Genomic DNA, 25,095 nt, shown 5'->3' with positions numbered 1-25,095 from the left:
CGGGGAGTCGAGCGATACCTTATTTTGAAGGTATTTTTATGTAGATTATAACCCTAAAGTTTTAAATCGTTACTATTTGCCTAGTCGATACAGGGGCTAATAAAAGTTACAAAAAAATGTTAAAAAGTATAATTTTAAATAAAGGGCTTAAAGATAAAATCAATCAAGAAAATGTTCAAAATGTTGGCCTTCGACTTCCATACAATAATACAGGTTTTGTTCAAACCTTTTCCGTACATTTTGCAAAATTTCTGGGGTGATTTGACGACATTCATCAATTATTCTTTATCGCAAATGGTCTAGCAATGTTGGCTGACTAGCATAAATTTTAGTTTTTAAATGGCCCCATAAAAAAAATCTAACGGGCTTAAGTCCGGGGAACGAGGAGGCCATTCAATAGCTCCTCTTCTTCCAATCCATTCTCCTGGAAACGTTTGGTCCAAATATTGACGAAGCCTTGCAGCATAGTGAGGTGGCGCCCCATCTTGCTGAAATACTAGACGATTTTCCAAGTACTCGTTGTTATTTTCTAGTATTTCCACTAATGCTGGATGAATTGTATTTTCTAATAACTCCAGGTACATCTCTCCTGTTAAATTGCCAGGTGAAAAAAAGGGGCCTACGATATGTTTACCAAAAATGCCAGCCCAAACATTTAATTTTTCAGGATGTTGTGTATGCACCTCACGAAATATTCTGGGATTTGAATCAGCCCAAGAGCGAGAGTTGTGACGATTCACAGTACCGTTTAGGAAAAAAGAGCATTCGTCAGAAAAACATACATTAAATAGAAAGTGTGGATCATTGGCGGCTTGTTCAGATATAGTTTCACAAAATTGTACTCGCCTATCAAAATCGTCTTCGTTTAGTTTTTGTACAAGATGTATTTTGTACGGATGAAACTTGTTTTTTTTTAATATCTTCTGAATGCTGCTTCTCTTAATACCAGACACGGTTGATAACTTTCTTGTGCTCAGTGTAGGATCTTGCACAATATGGCCTAAAATAGCTACTTCCGAAGCTTCATTCACCACTGGGTTATCCATTTCGCGCTTTTTATTAGCCACAGACCCAATTTCCCTAAATTTTTGAACCAATTCCAAAATGTACTTGCGATGGACCTGTCGATTAGGGTGTTGTAGTGTGTTAAAGAGCTGGGCAGTTCTATTAGCATTTTCATTGTTCGCAAAGAAAAGAGAAATTATTTCAACTCTTTCAGCAAGTGAATAAACCATTATCACACTCAATATTGTAACTAACTAACTTTAAATAGCTATTTGTTTAACACACTATGATCTGACAGTAGTAATTGATAACCACTATTAAACTTCAAAATGTTGCTGTAATAACAGTCTCAACAATAACCAAGAGTTCCCTTGCAGAATTGGCATAGATACCTACGGGTATTAAAAAAAAAAATAACAGAAAGTACGGTTCACAATGTAGGAGAACAAAATTTTTTGTATTTATTTAACTGCTAAATTTACAAGCATTTTTTTTAATAAAAAATGTTGACATGTTTTTGTAACTTTTATTAGCCCCTGTATCGACTAGGCAAATAGTAACGATTTAAAACTTTTGGGTTATAATCCATCACATAAAAATACCTTCAAAATAAGGTATCACTCGACCACCCGTTCCATTTAAAATTTTGGGGGCCCTAGTCACCCCCGCTAGGGCTTTGCCCTCAGGGGGGGCGAAACTAACAAAAAAATGGTTCCCCCTTGAATAAAAAATTGACGGGTCCGAGGATTTTTTCGCAAATGTTCTGAGGGACCCAAAATAGGCTCTGTTTCGTTTTCAAATGGCTACCCTGTATTTTTAAAATTTTAATTTTTCGCGGTTTTTATTAAATTTTGGCCAAATAATTCTGTAAAGCCAGTGTGCAATATTTTTAATTGTCTTAATTTTTGTCTCTGTTACTTTCAGATATTTGATGAATACGAGGAGCGACTGTCAACACAAATTGACTTTGCAACTATTTGTAGTTATCATTGGAAGAACAAATTTTTTGATACAAGTTGAGAATCAGACCTACCACGTGTGATTTGCAGTATTACATGGAAAAAGAATCATAGTTTGAAAAAAAAAATTAATTTCAGTTTTTAATGCATTTTTGGAAAAGAAATTTATTTTGTTTATATTTGCTTTACTTTACTAGGCTGATTCATAAAAAATGAAATGTTACATATGTAAACAAACTTTTTTTTAAGGCTAATGGATTAATTTGTCATTTGAAAATATTACATCAAGTCACAGAAAAAAGTTCAATAATTTGTCGACAAGACAACTGCAATAGAAACTTTCCCTCTATAAATTCATATAGAAAACATTTGAAGTGCCATAAAGAAATAAGTATTCAAAGTTGTGATGTAAGCCACCGTGATAGACGATCCAAGCTAAGTCTTTTAGCCACAAAAAAAATATGACTATCATTTAATGACCCTAGATTAGAGTCATTTAAGGATAATGAACGGTTTGCATACAAAGTTATGTTAAATAGTATAGTTTTTCAAGAACAAAATATACTTATATCTAAACATAAAAACATGTTGCGTTGCATTATAGGTCTTTTGGAGAAAATAATCTTAAAATGTTTAATATGCTGGGTTTTGCATAATGGAAATTAAAGCGTTATTCTAATAAAAAATAAAATATCAACTCTGATAAAAATATAATAAAAAATCAGAAATAAAACTGTAATAAACAAACTTAACAACATATCATTTTTTAAATAAAAGGCTCAAATAAACTGCCTTCTTTCGCTAAACAAAAACTTAACCTATCGTAAAACTTTTGTAGGCGGTTAGAAAAAGTATTTGTTCAAAATTATTTTACCCTAGCCGCGTTATGAGCAGGACAGCCATCTTGCTGAAAATAAACCGATCCCAGGTCTACATCAGGTAAGATTTGAATGGCAGGAAGAACTTGGTTTTGCAGCAACTCAAGGTACTTTTGGGCGTTTAAAGTGCCATTAATAAAAAAATGGCCCTATAACATTGTGGCCCATAATACCTGCCCAAGCATTCAATTTCTGAGGATACTGGGTACCAAACAGAAAACTTCTGTGCTCGTTTTCCTGAGACCAATAACGAACAATGAAAGGATTGTGTTTGCCATGTAATGGAAAAGAAGATTCATCAGAAAACAAAATATTTTTTAAAAAATATTCGTTTTCATTTGCCTTTTCCATCATGGTTTCACAAAATTCCATTCTTCGCCACTGGCCTTCAGGAAATATTTCCTGAGTTTTTGAATACTTGAAACATTTGTACTAATATTTTTTCCAGATATGAGCAACAGTTTTATTGCTCATTCCCAGTTCCTCTCCAACACTTCTAGTGGACCGTGTCGAATCAAGTTCTAGGGTACTGCAAACCATTTCTTCCCGCCGTTCTATATCCTGGACCACTTCAACAGGTGGTTCTTGACGTTTTGTGTGGCATTTTTTACAATCTTGAAGACAAAAAGATCTCAAAATTTGTAACCACATTTAAAACGGTTTTTGCACAAGGAATCAGTCTATTCTCAAATGTCACTGAAAACAAATCTCTACATTGTACTGCCGAATTGCCTCCATAAAACCATTTAATTAGTTGAACTCTTTAGGAAGGGGTATAAACAGCCATAGTGAAAAAAAACACGAAAATAACGCTCAAAAATTATTAATGCAACGTGCAGTAATACAGCAAGGTGAGGTCTGCTGACTGCCGGTTTAAAGAATTAAAACGAAAAAGTCCGCCGCCTGCAAGCCGCAACCAAGCGGTGTTGCCATTATTTTGGGTAATACGTAGCTCACGATAACACGATCTGTATATGTAAGAAATGTGTAAGTATGTTGAATATCCGAACAATGGTTCTCATAGATCGAAAATTGGCAACTCAATATTTCATATAGGAGATTTGCTAAAAATATTTTTCATCCACAATTTTACCTAAATTTTAATTGATTTTTTTATGATTCAGCCCAAGTTGAAGATAAAGACTAACTCCATTTTATTTTCTAAGATTTTTAGTTAAAAGGGCATTTTTGTGTATTTAATTTTCGAATAAATGTTTTTTAAATAAACATTTTAGTACAGTACTTTTTCATCTATTTTTTCTGTATCACAATTAATACTTTTTGTTATGATATGATTGTAAAAATATAGTATCTTGGTTTAAGACGACTTGCACAACATATCTACTTAAAGACATTTTGCTTGACTCATAATTTGCACTGGACTTCAACGAAGATTATTAGTTGGCATTACTAAGATTATAATTTGTCACAAACAAAATAATTGATTATCATAACAAAAGTATTTTTTTGAAATATCTAAAATTGTTTTGTTAGAACAAAAACAGTTCGTTATCATGACACAAATTTATTGGTTATTGTGACCAAAATTATTGGTCGTCTTACAAAAGTTATTAGTTGTCATAACAAAAATTATTGGTTGCTGATGCGAAGAATAAGACTAAAACAAACCAGAAAAGCTAGTTGTGAAAACTGAGTTTATTAGTTTCACTGAAGAAGAACTACGGTTGGTGTAACTTTTTGCTTTATAATAGCTTAAACACTTAGTTCTATTAACAACAAACTTAAAATTTTTAATAAAATTTGTGGGTACTGCAACAATGTTCATTATTTTAAATAACCAAAAAATTTAGTTACCGTAAAACGGGGTTACTTTGTACTGAGCAGAGAAACTTTACACCGAACATGTAAAATTATATTTTCTGTAATCCTCCTTTTGTTCATATCCTTATGGATATGAACAAAATTCATAATTTTGTTCAGATATTTCTACTACCTCTAGAACACATCATCGCAATACGTCACCAACATGCGCGCGAATATCCTCCTGGTCGCCAGTTGTTTATCAGCAACCGTCCAAATATTAACCTAGAAATTCTATGATTTTCTGGCTTTGCAAAATCATACTGTGGAGAAAGTCCCAGAGTACAAAAATTGGTAAGTACACGTCTAAAGGCTTATACTATAACCGATTGCGATTTGTAGTTGTTAAAATAACGGATTTAAACAAGGATAGCAATTAAAAAAAACATTGTTTACATGTGCACTTATCACGTGGAATTGGGTATACTTTGCACCGCTCAAGTGGTGCAAAGTATCCCCAACTTGCAAGTGGTGCAAAGTATCCCCTACTTGTCACGTTCAAACTATTTTCATTCGCAAGAGTAAAAGTTAAATAGGTAAATGGTTTTCAGAAAATGCCCAGACGTTATAAAAGGAAACTAGGATCTCGCAGATATGCAGACTACTCAGAAGAAGATTTGAAGGCATGTTTGTCAGCAATACAAGATGGCATGAGCATAAGAGTTGCCGCTGAATCCTTTAACATTCCAAGGAGAACTATTTTTTACAAATTAAAAGGAACACACGCTAGAAAACCTGGATACCCATCAATATTCTCTTATGAAGAGGAAAGATGTTTCATGCATTCATAGCCTTAGTGATTCTGGTTTTCCTGTTACTGGAATGGAACTGCGATAAATAATCAAGAGCTATTTAAATCGCAAAGGAAAAAAAATAACTCGTTTTCAAGATAATACTCCAGGTATCGATTGGGTCAAATCATTTTTAACTCGTCATAAGGACCTTACTGCAAGGATAGCCTCGAACATAAAAAGAAGTAGAACAGCACTCAATGCAAACCAAATGACTGAATACATAGAAAATCTAAAACAAACATTAACTGGTGTAGAGCCGGATGCTATTTTTAATTATGATGAGACAAGCTTAACCGATGACCCCGGTCAAAAAAAGATATTAACTAAACGTGGTGTTAAGTATCCCGAACGAATTTGTAATTCCTCAAAGAGGAAAGAAGGGAAAGAAGGTCGTTTTAGGAGACAATTTGTCTTCTCATATTAATGATGAAGTCCTCGATTTATGTCGAAGACACGACATTGATTTTGTATGTTTACCTCCGAACAGCACCTACGTTACACAACCGCTAGATGTCGCATTATTTGCCCCCATGAAAAGAGCCTGGAGAGACATTTTATCTCAATATAAGGAAACTCATGTAGGGAGTAGATCAAATGTATTTGAGAAACAGCATTTTCCAATGCTTTTACGATCATTAATGGAAAAAATTCAAAAGAATAGCGCTGAGATATTAAAGTCGGGATTTAGGAAATGCGGTATCGTCTCTTGCGATGTAACACTGCTCTTGGAGCGGTTAACAACAACTAAGCAATCTAATATGACAACTGCTAGCGACACAAATAAATCAAGTTCGTCGGATATCGAAAACACTTTCATTAAGTATTTAGAAGATAAAAGACAGGAAGCCACATAGTTTAAGCCACGTAGGAAGAAGAAAATAACGGTTTCAGCAGGATACAGTATTGCCCATTCTGAAATTAGTTTAACAGATCTAACTGAAGCATCTACATCCACACCTCTTCAAGCTGTTGAACCAGAAATCGTAGATGATTCAGAGGAGAACATTGTTTTGGACAACCACTTTCCACTAGGCAGGGATTCATCAAATGATGAAATAAATGAGATGCAAAAGATGGAAGAAGAAAAAGAATTTAATGAAAAACTCGTCTCAGGTTCTCTTGGAAAAAATATTGTCGAAAAACTTAAAACCTCTTAATTAGATGATGTTAAAAAAGTTGTTGGTGAGTACGTTTTATTTTCCTATGAAGATCATATTTATCTTGGAGTGATAACAGCAATAGAAAACGATGGAGCGATGATCAATGATCCAGATCGATAAAGTTTTGGAAATGGCCAGAAAGACGTGACGAAATATGGTATTCGTGGGACAACGTAATTGGCGCCATTAGCCCTCCCAAGAAAATGTCCAAACGAGGATTGTACATTGTCCCAGAATGCGACAAATTGTGGTGGCATTAGTTTCAAACGTTGTATTTTTACTATTATAATGTTATAATAAAGTTTGTTAATTTAAATTGTAGCAATTTTCTTTACTTTTATGCTTGTTTCATAAATATATGTAGGTAGGTAGATTTAAATTCACAAAACTTGGCCCACGAATATTTAATTGGTGCAAAGTTTGAAATAATAAGGGTTTTCTATGCACCAGCAAGCATTTAGTAGCCAAATATTAATAAAATATTGAGTGGTGCAAAGTATGACTTTCTTGGGGTATACTTTGCACCACTAATAAAACTAGGTTGTTCTCTTGATTAGGCAATATACGTAACAAATAGCTATAATCAGAGTTATATTACAACCTGCTCAATTGATATTTATAATAAAAAGTTCTTTTTTCGAGTGACGTTACATCCTAACTAATAAAATAAAACTAAAAAAAATGGTGCAAAATAACCCCGTTTTACGGTACCTAAGCCACAGAAGGAGTTCTAAAAAAGCTATCAGAGTTTTAGTTGCCATTTCAATAGAAATGTCCTGTTCCTCGTACTATTTTATACCTGCTCTTATAACTAATTTATTGACCTGTCCTCTATGCTATCCACACTTTCGGGCTACTATTACTAAGTTTTTAGTTATGGCAATCTTTTTTTTCTCAGTGTACTGTTCTAAAAAACATCATCAATAAATTTAAGATGACTACAAACCTTGAGAAAATTTACAACTAATTCATATTTCCTACTAACGTGTATAAAAATTTATAAGCAAGTTATAAGAAGAGCTAAGAAAGATTAATAAGGGTTGAGATTGGAGATGGTGCATGTTAAACCCAAGGAAACTTGAACTATTTTAATAGACTCACAGGTTTTTCTATGAAATTAAACAATATCGAATTAACGCAAATATGTTAAATCAATTTTACTGTCCAATAACAGAGAAGCTAATAATACTAGTAGTTCGCCCAGCGAATAGACGTGGGCGGAAAGAATTTAATGAATGCAGGAAACAAAATACTGTGGCTAGAGAAAAAATGAAAACTGAGTACCTGAGTACTTAGCAGGTCATCTAGCTATAAGGTCTGATGATGCTTTATTAGGAAAACATGTTACCTGATTAATTAAAAAGATATTTTGAGACTGAGACTTGGAGTTTTCATTTTTTCTCTTGTTACGTAGGTCTCTTTGAGATAATGGACGAGTTCTTTCAAAATACTGTGGCATTTGCGAGATTGTCAGACTTCATTTAAGATTTTCGTTATCTACTCTTTATGAATTTTTGAATTAAAAAGTCTTAAAATTTCTTTCGAATATGACCAATTTCGCTAAAAATATCTAGATATTATTGTTCGTTTCATCGTTTTATACTATCAATAGTCTATCTGTTAAATTAAAGTTTTAATTAAAATAGCCAAGGAATATTTCGTTTTCAAATCATTAATAAGTGGCAACAACGGCCTAGATGACGCAATTTCGGGGTCAAAGTGGGTGGGACCTTAACGGCACTCGACGTACGCGATTTTTTAATTGGTCAGCAATCAAATATTTAATTATGGCGTCTTGTTCCCCCACTTCTTTTCTTCCATCTATTTTGAGAATTTCACATATATATTTTGCTAGATATTTAGTGAACTAATTTTTTTGTAATGCATTTAAACAGATTAATAAAAAAAGGATGCACGCCAATGACACGGCAAAATTCCAACCGAATTTTTCCTCTCGCGTCTCATGCGTCGTTCACGAACGTCATGGAAGTTAGCAACAGAATCAGAAACGAAAATCAAATTTTTACAGTCGCCCAGATAAGTTCTGCACGCAATCAATTTTTTTGCATATTTAAGGATTAAATCTGTTTTTAAACATCTAAAATAAAATTAAGAGAAAAACTATAATTACATATAGATAAAAACGGTGTAGATTTGCTTTTTTTTTCGGTATAAAAGATAAATGTTTGTAAAATAATGAATAACTTTAAAAAATCACAGTTTGTTAAAAACTTTGTTACACCTTCAAACTTGGTGTATAAATAAAAGATATTATCTTTCATTTATATGCCGAGTTTGAAGGTGGAACAAAATTATTACTAATTACTACGATTTCTTAAGTAATTTGCGGGTGGCTTACACCCCTTCATCCCCTGAAAAAACGTGTGTCTCTGAGATATATGGTGTATTTTATTATCTTTCATTTATACACCAAGTTTGAAGGTGTAACAAAATTATTACTAATTACTACAATTTTTTTAACTATTTGGGGGTGGCTTACACTTCATCCCCTGAAAAAACGTGTGTCTCTGAGATATATCGTGTATTGTATTATCTTTTATTTATACACCAAGTTTGAAGGTGTAACAAAATTTTTAACAATTACTGTGATTTTTTAAATTTATTTATTATTTTACAAACATTTATCTTTTATACCAAAAAAAAATCAAATCTACACTTTTTTGTCTATATGTAATTTTAGTTTTTCTCTTAACTTTATTTCAGATATTTAAAATCACATTTATTCCTTAAATATGCAAAAAAATAGATTGCGTGCAGAACTTATCTGGGCGACTGTAAAAATTTGATTTTCGTTTCTGATTCTGTTGCTAACTTCCATGACATGTTCACGACTATTCCATGGGCGAGAACTGTAGATAGTCAAACTCTCAACTTGACCCCCTAGCTTTTATTAATTTTATTTCACTCATATAGATGGACATGAGGTTAAAAGTGTTCTTCATACATTTAAGAATAAATACACTTATCGGATTGATGAATTGTCTGTTAAAATTTTTCAATGTCTGCTAAATCAAGTTCTCTCCTCTCTTGCATTTGCTATTAATGTATTTTTTTGAAACAGCTACATTTTCGCATGACCTCAAATTATCTATAGCAAAACCTCTATTTAAAGGTGGTGATCTAAATGACCCTGTTAGTTATGCCCTCAGTTTTGCCATATCTATCCAAAATTATAGAAATGTTGGTTAAACAAAGAATAATAACCTTCCCCTCTAAGCAAAGAAATTTAAGCAAATGTCAGTTTGTCTTTTTGGAAGGTCTTTATTCAGGCTTCAATATTGGTGACACAGTTGCAGCAGGCTTCCGTGATTTCTCTAAAGCATTTGATTATGTAAATCACAAACTATTTTTCGGTCTAAAGCATTTGATTATACATAATAGTTTATGATTTACAAATCACAAACCATTACTCGGTAAGCTTTTTTGCTACGGTTTCAGAGGTGTTGCTCTGGAATGGCTTGAATTATTCTTGTCTGGCAGAAGGCAAATTGTCAAGTCAATGGATTACTTTTCTGCTGTAAGCCCCATACATGCTGGGATGCCCAATGAATGACTTAAGCCCCTCTGATCTGCTATAAGCCCCCATGGTGTTCCTCAGGGTTCCATGCTTGGCCCTCGTTTATTTCTTTTTTATATTAATGACTTTTGATGTAAGAGGTTCTTCATCATGACACCACCATTTTATGGACTCGTTAAGATCAAAATTGTAGTGAAAGATTTGAGTAGGTTTAAGCAATGGGGTGATTCTAATTTTCTCTGTCTAAACATTAATAATACTAAATTATTGACATTTAAGTTTTTTGCACTAATTAGATAAATATTAGAATAAAGAACTGAAAATAGGCTGTAATAATTTTTTCTGAACTTTCATCCATGATTGGCAGAAATTTCATGATCACATTTTAGCCTTGAGGCGAAAACTAGCCACCGGAGGTTCTGCTGTTAGGATTGCCGCAGATAAACTTGGATCTGGATCTGCTACATCAGTGTATTGATAGCCACTTGTGCTATGGAATGGCTTTATTTGCAGCCAATATTTTAATTTTACAGAAAAGAGTAATTAGGTATGCTGGTATGCTTGTTGAATTCAGCTAGAAAACCCTGTAGGTCTTTATTAAGTAATTTGGAGGTACTGACGGTGCGCTGTTTGTTTATATTGGAAACAAATTGCATGTTACCAGCTATAAATCAGGAAACCTCTTTAATACCAGACAAAACTTTAATATTGCAATGCTTATTCCAAAGAGTGAGTCGACTAGGAACTTTCTTATTCGTTTAAGTATTAAGATATTTAACTTTACTGAATATTTCGATCGTAACTGGCAGTAAGCCATGTTTGCAAGCTTTTGAACTTTTTTTGTTTCTGGTGAGAACTTTAATAATTGTGATAATTTTGTTTAATTACTGTCACTATTTAGTAACTCTTAAGTGCTGAATGTTTTATCCTGTAGGTAGGAAGCTTTGTCCTACAAACACTCTGTATTTTATGATAATAAAGCATGCTTTGATTTGATTTGACATACCCAATGCCTTCTTTATAAAGGACAGAAAAAAGTGCTATTCCCACGCCGGTGCCAGCCTGCGCGACCATTTCGACAAATTCCCTTCTACGTTTGAAGTAATGTCCCAGGACTATCGTGGATGTTTCTCGGACTATACCAGAACCCAAACCTAGAAAAATAGTGAATGTATTTCTTCTTTTTTTTGTGTTAGTATATGTACCTAAGACTAGTCCGTAGCTCAGAAGAGCCTGGTGAAACTTAACGGCAAAAGAGGTGAAAAGGCAGGCCAGAGCCATGACTAAACCTCCTATAAACGCTGCTAGTCTTGTGGATTTTCTTCTACATACTGCAACAATTAGTGGAGAGGTGGTAAAGGATACACACAGGCATATGGCTCCCAACCAGGCTAAAACACAATAAAAAGTTGGAAATTAATTTTAATTTTTTTAAATCACCCTGAATTATTGACACTTAATTTAAAAACATCCTATATTTTCAAGTGAAATTGACCAGCAGGAGTCAGATTAATGTAATAACAGTCTCAAACTTAAAGCTAATAATCTTGGAACGTACTATGATACACCCTCAATAAATTCACCTTTTAGCCGGTTTTTCACCTAAAAACTGTCAATCTGCAGTGATAGATTGTCGAGATTATTTTTATTTTTACATGATTTTTTATTCGACTTTTCCCCCTTAAGACCCGACTTTTTTATAAAAGACAAATAAGAAAAATGAATCAACTAGAGGGAAAATACGTGAACGTGGTGTTAAGTGTGGAGGATGGTCGCGGAATGGATTTCGTGAGGCACCCTATCCATGTGGCTGGAAATTATTGCGGACGGATTTTGGGTAAGGATAAGTATTTGGAAAAAATCGATGGTTTTTTAGGCGTTTTTCGTTTATTTCTTATCAGGATAACACTGCTTGTGAGATAAATAAAATCATTTATTTCTTTGAGTGCTTTTCACAAGGGCAAGGTTTAGACATTTTTCGCTTATATATAAGGGAGTAATAGAACAAATATGAATTAAAATTAAACTACCCTAGCTAAGCATTGCATTGAGAACGGTATATAAACCCCCTAATTTTAATTATCTTGATTTTTTTGATGAACTTGAAGTTATACTTTCTCAAATCATCCCTATGGTTGATGACGTTATTTGTTTGAAAGATCTTAATATTAATCTATTAAATGTAGAAAGCGCTAATACTAAGTACGCATTTGATTTTTTTGATGGATTTGGGCTATTTCAAGTTATAAATTCTCCTACGCGAAGAACTAACTCAACGGCCTCTCTCATAGACTATATTATTTTAACCAGTAGTGAAAAAATTATTGAAAAGGAAACTTTTAATGTAGATTTTAGTGATCATAACTAAGTTTTTGTAATTTAGATGTTAAGGTAAAAAAAAATAAACCTGAGCTTAAAACATATAGGAATTTTAAATCTTTGTAGCTTTCATAAGTGAAAATATTAATATTTTATTAGATTTACATATACCATATATTACACGTCGCATTACTAAAAGATATGCTCCATGTTTCACTGATACTCTTAGAGCTATTAAAAAAGATAGGGATAAGGCGCTCCCAAAGTATAAGAAAACAAGACTTAAAACTGACTGGATCCGCTATCAAAGTTTTGGAAATATTTTTACTACAGCTATCGGAACACAAAAGAAAATGTTTTTTTCCCATAAGTATGATAACAAAAATCCTAAAGATCTTTGGGCCCATAAACAAAAAATTTGAACATAAGCTCTAATAAAAACAATATTTAAACCAATGTTTATAATCATTGCACCCATAGAGCTTTGACATACTCAATTCAAAACGCTCCAAACAATTCCTGTACATTTGTACATACAACATCCCTATTACCATGAATGAACTTACAAATGCCCTGAAACACAGAAATAACATCTCTCCCGGACTTGACGAAATTAGAATATCAATAGTAATCAAAAACTTACCTACAGCAGGATTAAAAACTATCCTACAATTATTTAATAAAATATGGATCTCAGGCCAACTACCAAAAAAATGGAAACACTCCATTTTAATTCCAGTCCATAAACTATCCAAACCAATCTGCAAAAAAGAAAACTATATGCCCATAGCTTTAACCAGCCATCTATAAAAACTCCTAAAAAAAATAGTTAATAATAGACTAACCTGGTATCTTGAAAAATACAAACTTATAATTCCAGAGCAAGTGGGTTTTAGGAAAAATCGATCTACTCTAGATCACATCGCAGGACTAGAAATAGACATGATGCGGTAGCAAAAATTATGCCTTGTGAACTTGCTCTAAACTTTTGCAGAATTAAAAGCGTCTTTATTACAAGCATGTTCCAAAAAGGATTCTGGAAAATGCAAACTTTAGGATTTATTGGGATCGCACTATTTTAACTGATAAAACCGTGAGTAGTAACAGACCTGACTTAGTTTTAGCGGATAAGCAACAAATTGGATAAGATAACATTTTTTATCGAAGTGGCTATTCCCAATACTAACAATTTAGTTCAAAAGCACGCAGAAAAAATTTGAAAGTACCGCGACCTAGAAGTACGGCTACAGACGCAATGACAAATGAATATTGTTAGAACAATACCAAGTATAATATCGACTACGGAAGTCATACCAAAGAACCTGGAAGAAGAGTTGAAGAATTAGGGCTCAATTAACATATATACAAAGAACTACAGAAAGTGGTGCTATTAAATACAGCCCGAATTGTAAGGAAATTTATGAGAACCAACACCATATATAAAGAACAACGAACCCTAAAAAATCATTCAAAATGGTTCGTTTTATCCGAAGTTCGTTATAACCAGTAAAACCACTAAAACATACATTATATGCACATTTTGTGTACTAATATACCCGGTGTCCCATTAATAATATTTCGCAGCTATATCTCAGCATCTAATAACGGTAGAGTGGTGAAAAAAAATTGTTATAAAAGTGGCCCAAAAAGATGCTGGAAATTATCTGAAAGTTCAGTACTCAGCCGCTGGAGGGCGTCGCAGCTACTTCGAAAGGTAAAATTGTGTTTTCGCTAAAAAATTTCCAAGAACGTAAATCTAAAAATAATAATAATAATAATATGTCTTTATTAAAAAAAAAAGCAATATTAATCTTACAATATTACTTAATACTACCTTGCCAAAGAAGGCGAAGATTAGCTTAAAACTACTCTTTAACTCTTAACCTTCCTAACATTTACAGTTTAAATGGAGAAAACGAGTATATATAAAGTATTTTCTTCTAGAAAACTAGACTATATTTTGGATTGATTTAAAAACAAAAGTTTACAATATTTCCTATACACCTTTAACGAAGTATTAAATATTGGTTTATAAGTATTAAAGAACGTGACGGCATTATAAGTAAAAGATCGCTCGAACAGAGCCGTGGAATGGTGCGGCATGGTCAAGATATTGTATCTAATATTTCGAGTGTGAACCTGGTTTCTTGGTATTAACTTTTTAAAAAGATATTCAGAACTTTGCCTAACATATAATCGATGAAGAAAAGTAGAAGTGAAGAATTTGAATAGGTAAGACTTTCAATAAACTTTCCGAGGTTAAAAATAAATCTACAGCAAGTATTCTGCACGCGTTGCAGGCGGTAATGATTTATTTGGTCTAAGCAAGGATAATAAACTATAAGGCAGTAATTTAAAATAGATAAAACAAGAGCCACTTCGAGTTTTTTCCTAGTTTTAAAATTTAAAATGTGTTTATTGGCATAAAGCATACGCATGCGTAAATAACACCTCTGCAGAAGAGTATTAACATGTTCCTTAAAGCTTAAAGAATTGTCTATTTTAAGTCCCGGAACCTTCACAGTATCAGAGAACAAAATAGTTTCGTTATCCAATTGAATGTGAACAGTTTCCATTATATTTTTATGTGATCCTCGGTTTAAAAACAAAACCATTTTTTCATGATAGTTTATTAGGATTAATGACAAGGTTATGCTCTTTTGAAAATTGATTTATTACGTTCAGATCAGCGTTAATAGTATCAGCCACGTTATCAAAATTAGCAGAGTCAAAATAATGTATGTATTGAGTGTCATCAGCATACCGATGTATTTCAGAATCTTCAACTAGACCGGGTAAATCTAAAGTAAATATATACAGTGCTTTTATTTCAAAACGATCCACCCTTAATAACTTTCTTAAAAAAAAAAAAAAAAAAAAAAAAAAAAACACGTCAAATTAGATATACATGGGTACGTTTAATTATGCATTTGCTGAAGTTCTGTCAATTACCTCCTCACCTCCAGCTAACCTCACTTTAATATGTCAAACGGGAACCCCCATCGTGTGATACATCATAGTAAGGAGCGTAAAATTCTCTATTCAACGGTACTTAAAAAATTAAATCGGTAAATGTGTAAGCAAATAGTTAGCGAAAATGTCTAGAAATAATGAATATTTTATTTACGCCAAACTTTGGTATGTCAAATGGCTACCCCATGGTGTGATACATTACTTTAAAGGGCATTCATTATGCTATCAATGGTTGTAAAAAAAAATTAAATTGATTGACCAAGAAGCAATTAAAGTGTAAAACGGTAGGGTAGAAAAACAAATTTAATTAGTTTAAGAAATTTATTTTATTAAATGTTCAAAATGCGTGCCGTTATTAGCAAGACAATAAAAAAGCCTATTTTCAAACTCCTTAGGAACATTGGCCAGGGTCTGCTCGCTAATTTCTCTGCATTCTTGAAATATTCAATCTTTTAAATTCTCAATACTCTCAGGTGGGGTTTTATAAACTTTGCTTTTTAAGTAGTCCCAAAGAAAAAAGTCTAGTGGGGTTAGGTCCGGAGACCGCGCAGGCCATTCGATTGCACCACGTCTGCCAATCCACTTTTCTCGAAAATTTTCATCAAGCCACTCTCGAACTACCAAAGTGTAGTGCGCGGGAGCTTCATCCTGCTGAAAATGTATATTATTTTCATTCAATAATATAGCGCCATATTGATCTACTTGATTTTCCATAGATTGGATGATGGAAGAGTATATTGCATTTTCTAAAAGGTTTAAATAAATTTCACCAGTCAAATTTTCTTCCAAAAAAAATGGCCCAATTATTTCATTCCCATAAATTCCTGCCCAAACATTAATTTTTTGGGGATATTGGGTATGGCCTTCCCGAAAAACATGCGGATTTTCATTATCCCAGTATCTACAGTTATGTCTGTTCACCAGGCCATTTAAAAAAAAAAGGTCGATTCGTCACTGAAGCAAATGTTCTTCAATAAATGGGGATCGTCGTCAATTCGCTGGCACATCACTTCACAAAGTTGAATTCTTCTATCAAAATCATCTTCTCCGAGTTCATGAAGAATATGAATTTTATAAGGAAAGAACTTATTTTTTTTTTAAACTTTATGTACGGAACCAGTGGAAATATTTGTTAGTTTTGCGGTCTTTGGTATAGACAAAGTTGGATCCATAGCAAATTGTCCCAGTACTTCAACTTGGCATGCTTCATCGACAACTCTATTTTCATATTTTTTATTATTGCAAATCGATCCAGTCTCTTCAAATTTTCGTATCAATTCTAATACGTATTTATAGCTTACGCTTTTATCTTGATACCTTTCATTAAATGCTCTCGCGGTTCTGCAAGCACACCGATCTTGAGCTCCATAAAGGAAAATTATTTCTATTCTTTCGGCTAGCATATACACCATTTTATTAACTCAATGTTTTAACTAAAATTGAAAAATTGCACGCATCAAACTGACAGTTTTAACAATAATAAATCGCCTGCTTTTTAAACGCCTTAAAAATGTAAGGTATTGCAGTGTTTTTTTGTACCTATTAGGTAGGTTTCGCAAAAAATATAAGTGAAATAAATACACATACAAAGTTATAAGACTGCAAAGATTTTTGCAAAAAATTTGAAGACACTCTTTTTTCTCGCAAATAACGGTACACAGTCTTTGCTTAAAAAAATAAATAATTTGCTTGAACTAAATGTACTGTTTGTTACCACACATTTTAACTTCTAAATTGCTTGTTTTTTTTTTTTTTTTTTGATGATCTATTATAAAAAATGTAAGCATTTTAAAATGATGTAGGTACCACACTAAAAGTATTCATTTAAAATACCAAAGTTTGGCGTAAATAAAATATTCATTATTTCTAGACATTTTCGCTTACTATTTGCTTACACATTTACCGATTTCATTTTTTTTTGGTACAGTTGAATAGAGAATTTTACGCTGCTTACTATGATGTATCACACGATGGGGGTTCCCATTTGACATATTAAAGTGAGGTTAGCTGGAGGTGAGGAGATGATTGACAGAACTTCAGCAAATGCATAATTAAACGCCCCCCTGTATATCTAATTTAACGTGTTTTTTTTTTTTTTTCATTATTCACCCTCATTTTCTGGGTTCTACGCCAACAGTAAGTTTTAAAAAGGGACCAAACAACCTCACTACAGCCATAATATTTCAGTTTCGCTACAAGCAAATCACGATCGATGACATCAAATGCTTTCGAGAAATCAAGAGCTATCATAATGGCTGAAATCTTTTTGTCAAGAGCTCGCATGATATTATCGGTGACGTTTAGAAGTGAACTAGCTGTACTAAGATGTTTTCTAAAACCAGACTGATGGGAAGGGAGGATATTATTTCATATTAAAAATGATGACAGCTGCTTATAGACTATTCTTTCGAAAACTTTGGAGATTACGGGAAGCAAACTTATCGGACGCAAATCTTGAACACTTTCAGGACTGGAGGATTTGGGAATCGGACATACCACTGACTCACGCCAGGCCCTGGGAAAATATCCTACCTCCAAACAACAATTTATAATATGAGTGACATGATCCAGAATATCAGGGAGACATAAGTGTAACATACGTCGAGTTATGTTATCCACACCAGAGACATTGGACCTAATAATTTTTATAGTTTTTTCGACAGTATTTTGGTCTACTAAAGAAAAATAAAAATTATCCTCTGTAAATTTATTACTGGAGTAGAAGTTAATTTTGTTTACACAATTATCAGATATATTAAACGGCAGCTCGTTATTATTCTTGGTTGTTTTAATATTTAAAGTTTCTAGACCTTTCCAAAGTTTTTTACCAGTTTTGTCACTCTCCAAGCTTGCAAGATATGCAGCTTTTTCTCGTCTTATTGATGCCAACGCAAAATTACGACACTCCGTGTAATATCTCCAATTTTCTAAACACTTGTGATTTTTGTATTTAGTCAAAGCCTTATCACGTTCCTTTAAAATAAGTCTTAAGGTGTCTGTCAACCAGGGAGCTGGCTTTTTACTGACTCTTATAGTTCTGTAGGGTGCATGAATATTAAATAAACAATTAATATTTTGTTCTAAATATTGAACTTTTTTTATTTATGTCCTCAAGATAATAAATATTATCCCAGTAAATATGTGATAAATAGATCCTAAAATATATCTCATTGAAATATTTAAAATTGCGAATGGTTATAAATTACTATGGTTATAAATACTAGTAACTGTAAAGTAATAAAAAAATTATAATCTGTAAAGACATTCCTACAAAAAAGGATTGATAGAAATTTCTGTCAGATGTCAAATAAAGTGATGGGGGAAGTTTTTACTTCAGTGAAAAAAATAGTTAAAGGTCGGTTCTGGGTATACCGATTTTTTTTTAAATAACTTTTGTTTTACAAGTCATTTCTGGCTTAACTTTTTTACCAACAAATTATTACTCTTAGCTTTTGCTAAAATCTGCTAGGCGGCGTACTCTATTAGACCAATTATTTCGAAAAACTTAAACGTAACTATAAATAGTTTTTTACGCAGGAAATAAAGCTTAATAAGCTGATAAAAACCGAATCTTAATATCACTTCTCAAACTAAAATTATTTAAAAAAATTTTTCCATTAAATTTTAAAACATATTAAAATCTTCGTAAATTCCCATTGGTTCAGCCGAACTGAGAGTGACTCAGATTTAGATAAATATTTGTTTAACGTAAACAAATGAAAAATCCTTTCCTGAAAATCCGAGAGGCGACGCTGTCAGCTGCTGGATATAGCCGAGGAACATTAATAATGGGACACCCGGTACAAAGTAAATTAAAGTCAAACCGTTTGATAAATAATAATGTATTTCTTTAAATAAAAAAAAATATAAATACAATACTATCAAATATGTCTAAATTCTAAATGTGCAAACATAATGTAGATACATTTATGTTTATACATTGCATTTAACATTTTCATAAGAAGAATTTTTCTGTAATTACAATTTAAAAAATGTATTATTTCTTGGTCCATAGGCTGGGTTTTCAACTTGTGTTTGGCGCTGTGAATACGAATACCACACAAAAAGTTCGTTATCTACGGAAGCTCGGTAGAAAAGGGTTCTAAAAGGGGAGTAATTTTTGGTAAGGTGAGTTGGGGTAAGTTCGACCTTCGGTTGTGGCCTCGGCGGGCAAGCGTTCTAGCAGATGGCGCTCATGCAAATTTCTAGCGGGCCCACGCGAGTAGTCGAGTACTCGTCGGCCTAGTAAGTCAGCCGTTAACAGACTGTAAATAGAACTTTAGGTGTATAACACCATGTACAAAGATTTTCACTCCATTACTTTTCTATGACACACCTACGTTAGCGAGAATACCGCATACCATGAAATATATGCGTTATATGAAACTGCTGCTTGGCCAAAAATAAAATCACTTGATATATTTAAAATTATCATATTTTTCACCGTATTTCCCATATTTGTGTCTCTCCATTAGGAAAAGCATTAAATGATGCCCATAAGAAAAATTAAGTTCAGGCATTTTTTATTTGTTTCGGAAATTTGTTTTTCTCAGGAAAAACTTGAATTGCCTGTAAGAAAATAAAAAATTGATATATATTATAAGATATAATAAGAGAGAAAGATTTTGCGAAATAATTTACATTTCCAGTCAAATTTTATATATATTTTTTCATTGTCAGAAAATCTCAACTGCCTGTTAATAAGATAAACATTTTTTATTTACTTCCCCCTTATCAAAAAAGAAATCAACAACAACGTTTCAAACGACGAATATATTTTGTGTTAAAAATACGTTTTTAAATATATTCTTTGATTTTTACTTAATTTGGTCGATAATATCTAATCGTTTTAAAATAAGGTCCACCCTTTATCCTTTTAGTCACATCTGAAAATAATAATACTAATACGTTTATTTGCTAAAACTTTACAATTCATCATAAATAAGTATACACTTACAAATAAACGGAAAAATCCAATAAGGGCAACTTGTTAGTGATATTTTTTTTATATTGTATTATATTACACTAAAGCTAACTAATTATAAATGGCATTTGGATATTAAGCATGATATCTTTCTGTTCAGGTATTAATCTTCCAATAAAAAAAAATCTAAATCACAAACACAAAACAATAACGTCTAAATTCGGGATGTAGTTTCACAATTTGGGAAAAAGTCACAATTAGGTTCACATAAGTCGAGTTTAGTGTATTTTAATCTAACCTTGATTTTATTGATAAGACAATTTTTTTTAATAGTATTCAGTATATTTTATTTATTGTTCCTTAAGTCCTGTAAAATTTCGCGATTTATTTCCTGAATCTATTTTTGTATTGCATTTCAAATCATTTTTCATTTATGCTCTTCCCCTCAGGAAAAACTTCCAACAACTGCCTATAAGAAACACAAAATCAACCTCTTTTTAGAATCCGATCAATTAACTCCAGAATGCCGTACAATGTTCAACACCGAACTGATCTGGGAGGTCGAAAAAAAAGACTTGAGAAAGCTAAGAAGCTCAAATCAGCCCTTAAGGGTCGAATGTTTATCCACTGACCCCCAAAACAGACGAGACCGTATCGGTTTCGTTTTATTAAGTCTAAGAAGTGCCCAAATAATCACTTTGAAAGAGGCCAAGAGTCCTGTTAGTTTTAAATGGTAAATTTTGGTAATAAAAATAGACTCAATGACATTTAAAAGATATTTTAACTCTTTGCAGGTATAAACTTATCGGATGCCAAGCAGACAAGAAAAAACACCATCCGGAGCTCTATCTCGCTTTAACAATCCGGGATCATTTACTAAACGGTATCGAAAACCCCCAAAAGGAAGAGAATATGCCTTTAATATCTGAAGAAGAGCAGCCCCAAGCAAATGAAGATGTTGAATTTTCAACCACATTTCCACTAAGATACTTGGATGACGGGTACATCCATATTGGAGATAGTGAGGATTACGAATCGTTTTCTTTAAACTTATTGGTGAAAGAGGCGAGAAATTTAGATAATTTATTGCCAGAGGCTTTGGTTTTTAGGTACGTGAGATTATGTTTAATCCCTTGGAAAATGTAAATTTTTTTAGGCAAAATCAAGAGAAATACCATATGAGTTTTAAACTGTTCGGGGTCATAATCAAGACCAAGCCTTTTTACAAGAATTTTCACGATACCTTTTTTCTAAACGAAAAAGTGGTCGGTAAGCCATTTCAGCTTTTTTTAGGAGAAATTACGTGCAATTTAAATCAGCCCAATTAAAACTGTAAAACGTGTATGTATCTACTAAATTAGCAAGCAATGCTTGTATAACTAATTAGCGAGTAATTTATTGGGAGCTAATGCCTTTTTCCTGCAAATTCGTTCCCACTGCTGACACTGATGCCCATTAACCTATACAGGTTAATAAATAATGTAATGTTTTACTAGAATATATGGAAATAAAACGATTTAAATTTACTTGCTTGGATTACAGGGAGTTAAAGATTGTTAAAGTTGAAAATCCTAAATATCTTAATGGATCATTTTTTTTTAATATTGTGATTTTTGTTTCATAAGATTATAAGTTAATTTCTATCCACGCCGTTGATTTACTTTTTGGACCTTTTCATAAAGTTAAATTAATTTATTTGCCTTATATTTCTTTAAAGTAGCACTCATGTAGAGTTATATCAAGATGGAAATAAATAAAGAAAACATACATTTATTTGCCTCTGTCTAGGCAATTTAGGTTTTAGTTAGTTCATTTTCTAGAGAGGCCAAGATATATATTAATTTTTTAAAACTAAGCTGAATTTTTTTTAAATGTATTCTGCTACCTGGATAGAGGCCAAAAATGAATTCAATATCTGGACAAGGAATTTTTTGCTAAAACAATTTTTAATCTTAAACAGCATTTGTAGCTCATACTTTTCTGAATACTATTATTTTTGTTTTCTGATAATACTTAAACTATTTTTTGAGATTTTGGATTTTAAACTAAGGGTTTACCTCCAGCATTAAACCAAATTCTTGAATACTATTAAATAAAAAATCACACATTTCAAAAAATATTGCTTAAACAATTTAAGAGCATTTATACATAAATCCTTTCTAAACACTATGATTTTTGTTTTATGATAATGCTTGATTTAGTTTTTGAGGTTTTGGATTTTGAAGTATGTGGTTAACTCGAGCTTCGAGCATAATCTTGAAAAATCCTTCATAAAAAAATCAATATTTTAAAAATTATTGCTTGGAAAATTTCTGATTACAAACATTATCTGTGTTCTATGCTTTTTTGTACATTATGCTTTGAATTTCAAGATAATGCTTACATTAATTTTTTAGATGTTGGAGTTGTAGTTATCTCGAGTATCAAACATAATTCTTCGATACTCATCCATGAAAAATCCCACACTTCAAAAAATATTACTTAAAGAATCATACCTTTGTAAACATTATGATTTTTGTTTATTTTTTTTTAGTTTTGATATTTAATTTTTGAATTTAGTTACCCCAAGCATCAAACATAATTATTGCATAATACTCCATGAAAAAGTCGGCTATTTCTAAAAGTATTAGTTGGACAATTTTAGACTTAAAGCAGTATCTGTATAACATACTCTTCTGATTAATATGATTTTTGTTTTACGATAATTCTTAAAGTAGTTTTTGAGATTTTAAAGTGAGTGTTATCTTGAGCATCAAACATAATTCTTGGACACTCCTGCATAAAAAATCCGATATTTAAAAAAATATCGCAATTTTAGACCGTGAACAGCATTTGTACAGCATACTTCTTTGAACCATATGATTCTTGTTACATAATAATGCCTAAAGAATTTTTGAGATTAATATTTTAACACACAGGGACAATTTTTGACGTTTTATAGTAGTTGTACAGAATACTTTTCTAAACATTATGATTTTTATTTCACGATAGTGCTTACACTAATTCCGGAGATTTTCGGATTTTGAAGTGAGTGTTATCTCAAGCATCAAACATAATTCTTGGATACTACTGTATAAAAGATCTGATATTTCAAAAAATATTGCTTGGACAATTTAGACCGTGTACAAATACCTAAACAGCATTTGTACAGCATACTTTTTTGAACCATATGATCCTTGTTACATAATAATGCCTAAAGAATTTTTGAGATTTTGGACTTTGAAGTGGCTACTTTCAGCATTGAACATCGTGCTCTGATACTATGACGCAGTATGCTCATTAGTTCACAAATCATACCATAGATAGTATTGGATTTAGAGCGCGCAGGCCATTCGATTGCACCACGTCTGCCAATCCACTTTTCCTCCTATTATATTAGCCCCAGGGTCAAACTCTGAAGACGATACAATAGAAAATAATGAATCAGAAATGATTATCCCTGAAACAGATTTAGAAAGCAGTTCAGACAGCGAAGATGATATTTCCTTGAACGAATTACGGCGTAGTCTACTAAAGAATAGAGGTAAAAATCATCCAACTTTGAAGCTTGTTTTTTCTGACAAATGAAATCATTAATGATATAGTTTATCAAACTATATTATATTCAGTAGAAAAAAGACCTCAAAAACCTTTAGATCTTACTGAAAATGACCTAGAATAGTTTATAGGAACCTGTTTATATGTCAATAGTGCAGTTGCCAAACGCTAGAAGTTATTGGAACTCCAGCCTGAGTCACCAATTAATATCAGATGTTATGTCGTGTAACAGATGGAAGGGAAATAAAACGTTTTTTACATTTCGCAAACAATAACGATGCTATTGCTGTCTGTAACCCTGGTCATGATAAACTTTTCAAAATCCGACCGAGAGTAGCTACTTAAAGTTTCAAAAGAGGAGTTTTTAGCTATAGATGAGCAGATAATTCCTACAAAAGCGCGTTCGTCCATAAAATAATATAATCCGCAAGAACCCCCACAAATGGAGATAAAAGGCGTTTGTTCTTAGTAGAGTCAGCGGATTTTCCTACGATTATGACATTTTTGCTGGAAGTCAAACCAATAGTTTACCCGATAGTTTTCCTAATCTAGGGGTGAGTTCAAACGTGGTTCTGCGGCTAATACAAACAGAACCCAGACATATAAATCATAAGATATTTTTCGATAATTGGTTCAATAGCGTTCTCTTGCAAATTTATCTTACGAAACAGGGTCTGTTACCACTAGGATCAGAATAAATAGAGTGCCAAATAGTAATATGCCAAAAGAGTCTGAACTAAAAAAGAACGGCCAAGAACTATGGTAGAGAAAGTTGCCACATTTGATGGTACCAAAATATCTCTTGTTGCATGGTATAACAACAAACTAGTCAACATTTTATCAACATATGCTGGAAGTATGCCAATAGTTGAGATAAAACGATTTTCAAAAAAGGATAAGACACATATAATGGTTCCATATCCAAGAGCTGTAATGATCTACAATCAGTATATGGGAGATGTTGACCTCCTGGTTCGATGCTAGGATACTATAGGATCAAACTCAGATCCAAGAAATAGTACATACGTATATTCTTTCATATTATTAATCTAATGACGGTCAATGCATGGATTCTTTAGAGAAGAGGTAGCAATGAGCATAATTTAGCTCTGGCAGATTTCAAAATGGCAGTAGCAGAGTGTTTCTGCAAAGTTAATAAAGCCGGTTTTACTAGAAAGCGGGGTCGT

At 32.5% G+C, this 25,095-nt stretch overlaps 2 protein-coding genes across 5 annotated transcripts in view; one reads left to right on the top strand and one right to left on the bottom strand.

Annotated features, from left to right (window-relative positions):
- LOC126737473 (monocarboxylate transporter 2-like) overlaps positions 1–25,095 on the bottom strand; it is a 670,913-nt gene that overhangs the window by 41,314 nt on the left and 604,504 nt on the right. For both annotated transcript variants that reach the window (XM_050442387.1, XM_050442388.1), the window contains 2 exons: positions 11,361–11,546; positions 11,162–11,309 (listed from right to left, as the gene is read on the bottom strand). In XM_050442387.1, coding sequence (XP_050298344.1) covers positions 11,162–11,309; positions 11,361–11,546 — 334 coding nt within the window. The remainder of the gene's footprint in view (positions 1–11,161; positions 11,310–11,360; positions 11,547–25,095) is intronic.
- LOC126737472 (centrosomal protein of 120 kDa-like) overlaps positions 11,763–25,095 on the top strand; it is a 41,785-nt gene continuing 28,452 nt past the window's right edge. The window contains exons 1-5 of one of the 3 annotated variants that reach the window (XM_050442386.1): positions 11,845–11,992; positions 19,463–19,575; positions 20,873–21,104; positions 21,166–21,480; positions 21,528–21,640. In XM_050442386.1, coding sequence (XP_050298343.1) covers positions 20,905–21,104; positions 21,166–21,480; positions 21,528–21,640 — 628 coding nt within the window. In that variant the 5' untranslated portion in view covers positions 11,845–11,992; positions 19,463–19,575; positions 20,873–20,904. Of the gene's footprint in view, positions 11,993–19,462; positions 19,576–20,872; positions 21,105–21,165; positions 21,481–21,527; positions 21,641–25,095 lie in introns of all 3 variants that reach the window. The other 2 variants (XM_050442384.1, XM_050442383.1) reach the window with 2 other exon arrangements.

This window comes from Anthonomus grandis, chromosome 6, assembly GCF_022605725.1.
Source record: "Anthonomus grandis grandis chromosome 6, icAntGran1.3, whole genome shotgun sequence".
NCBI classification, from domain to species: domain Eukaryota; kingdom Metazoa; phylum Arthropoda; class Insecta; order Coleoptera; family Curculionidae; genus Anthonomus; species Anthonomus grandis.
This window is presented reverse-complemented; position numbering and strand designations above follow the sequence as displayed.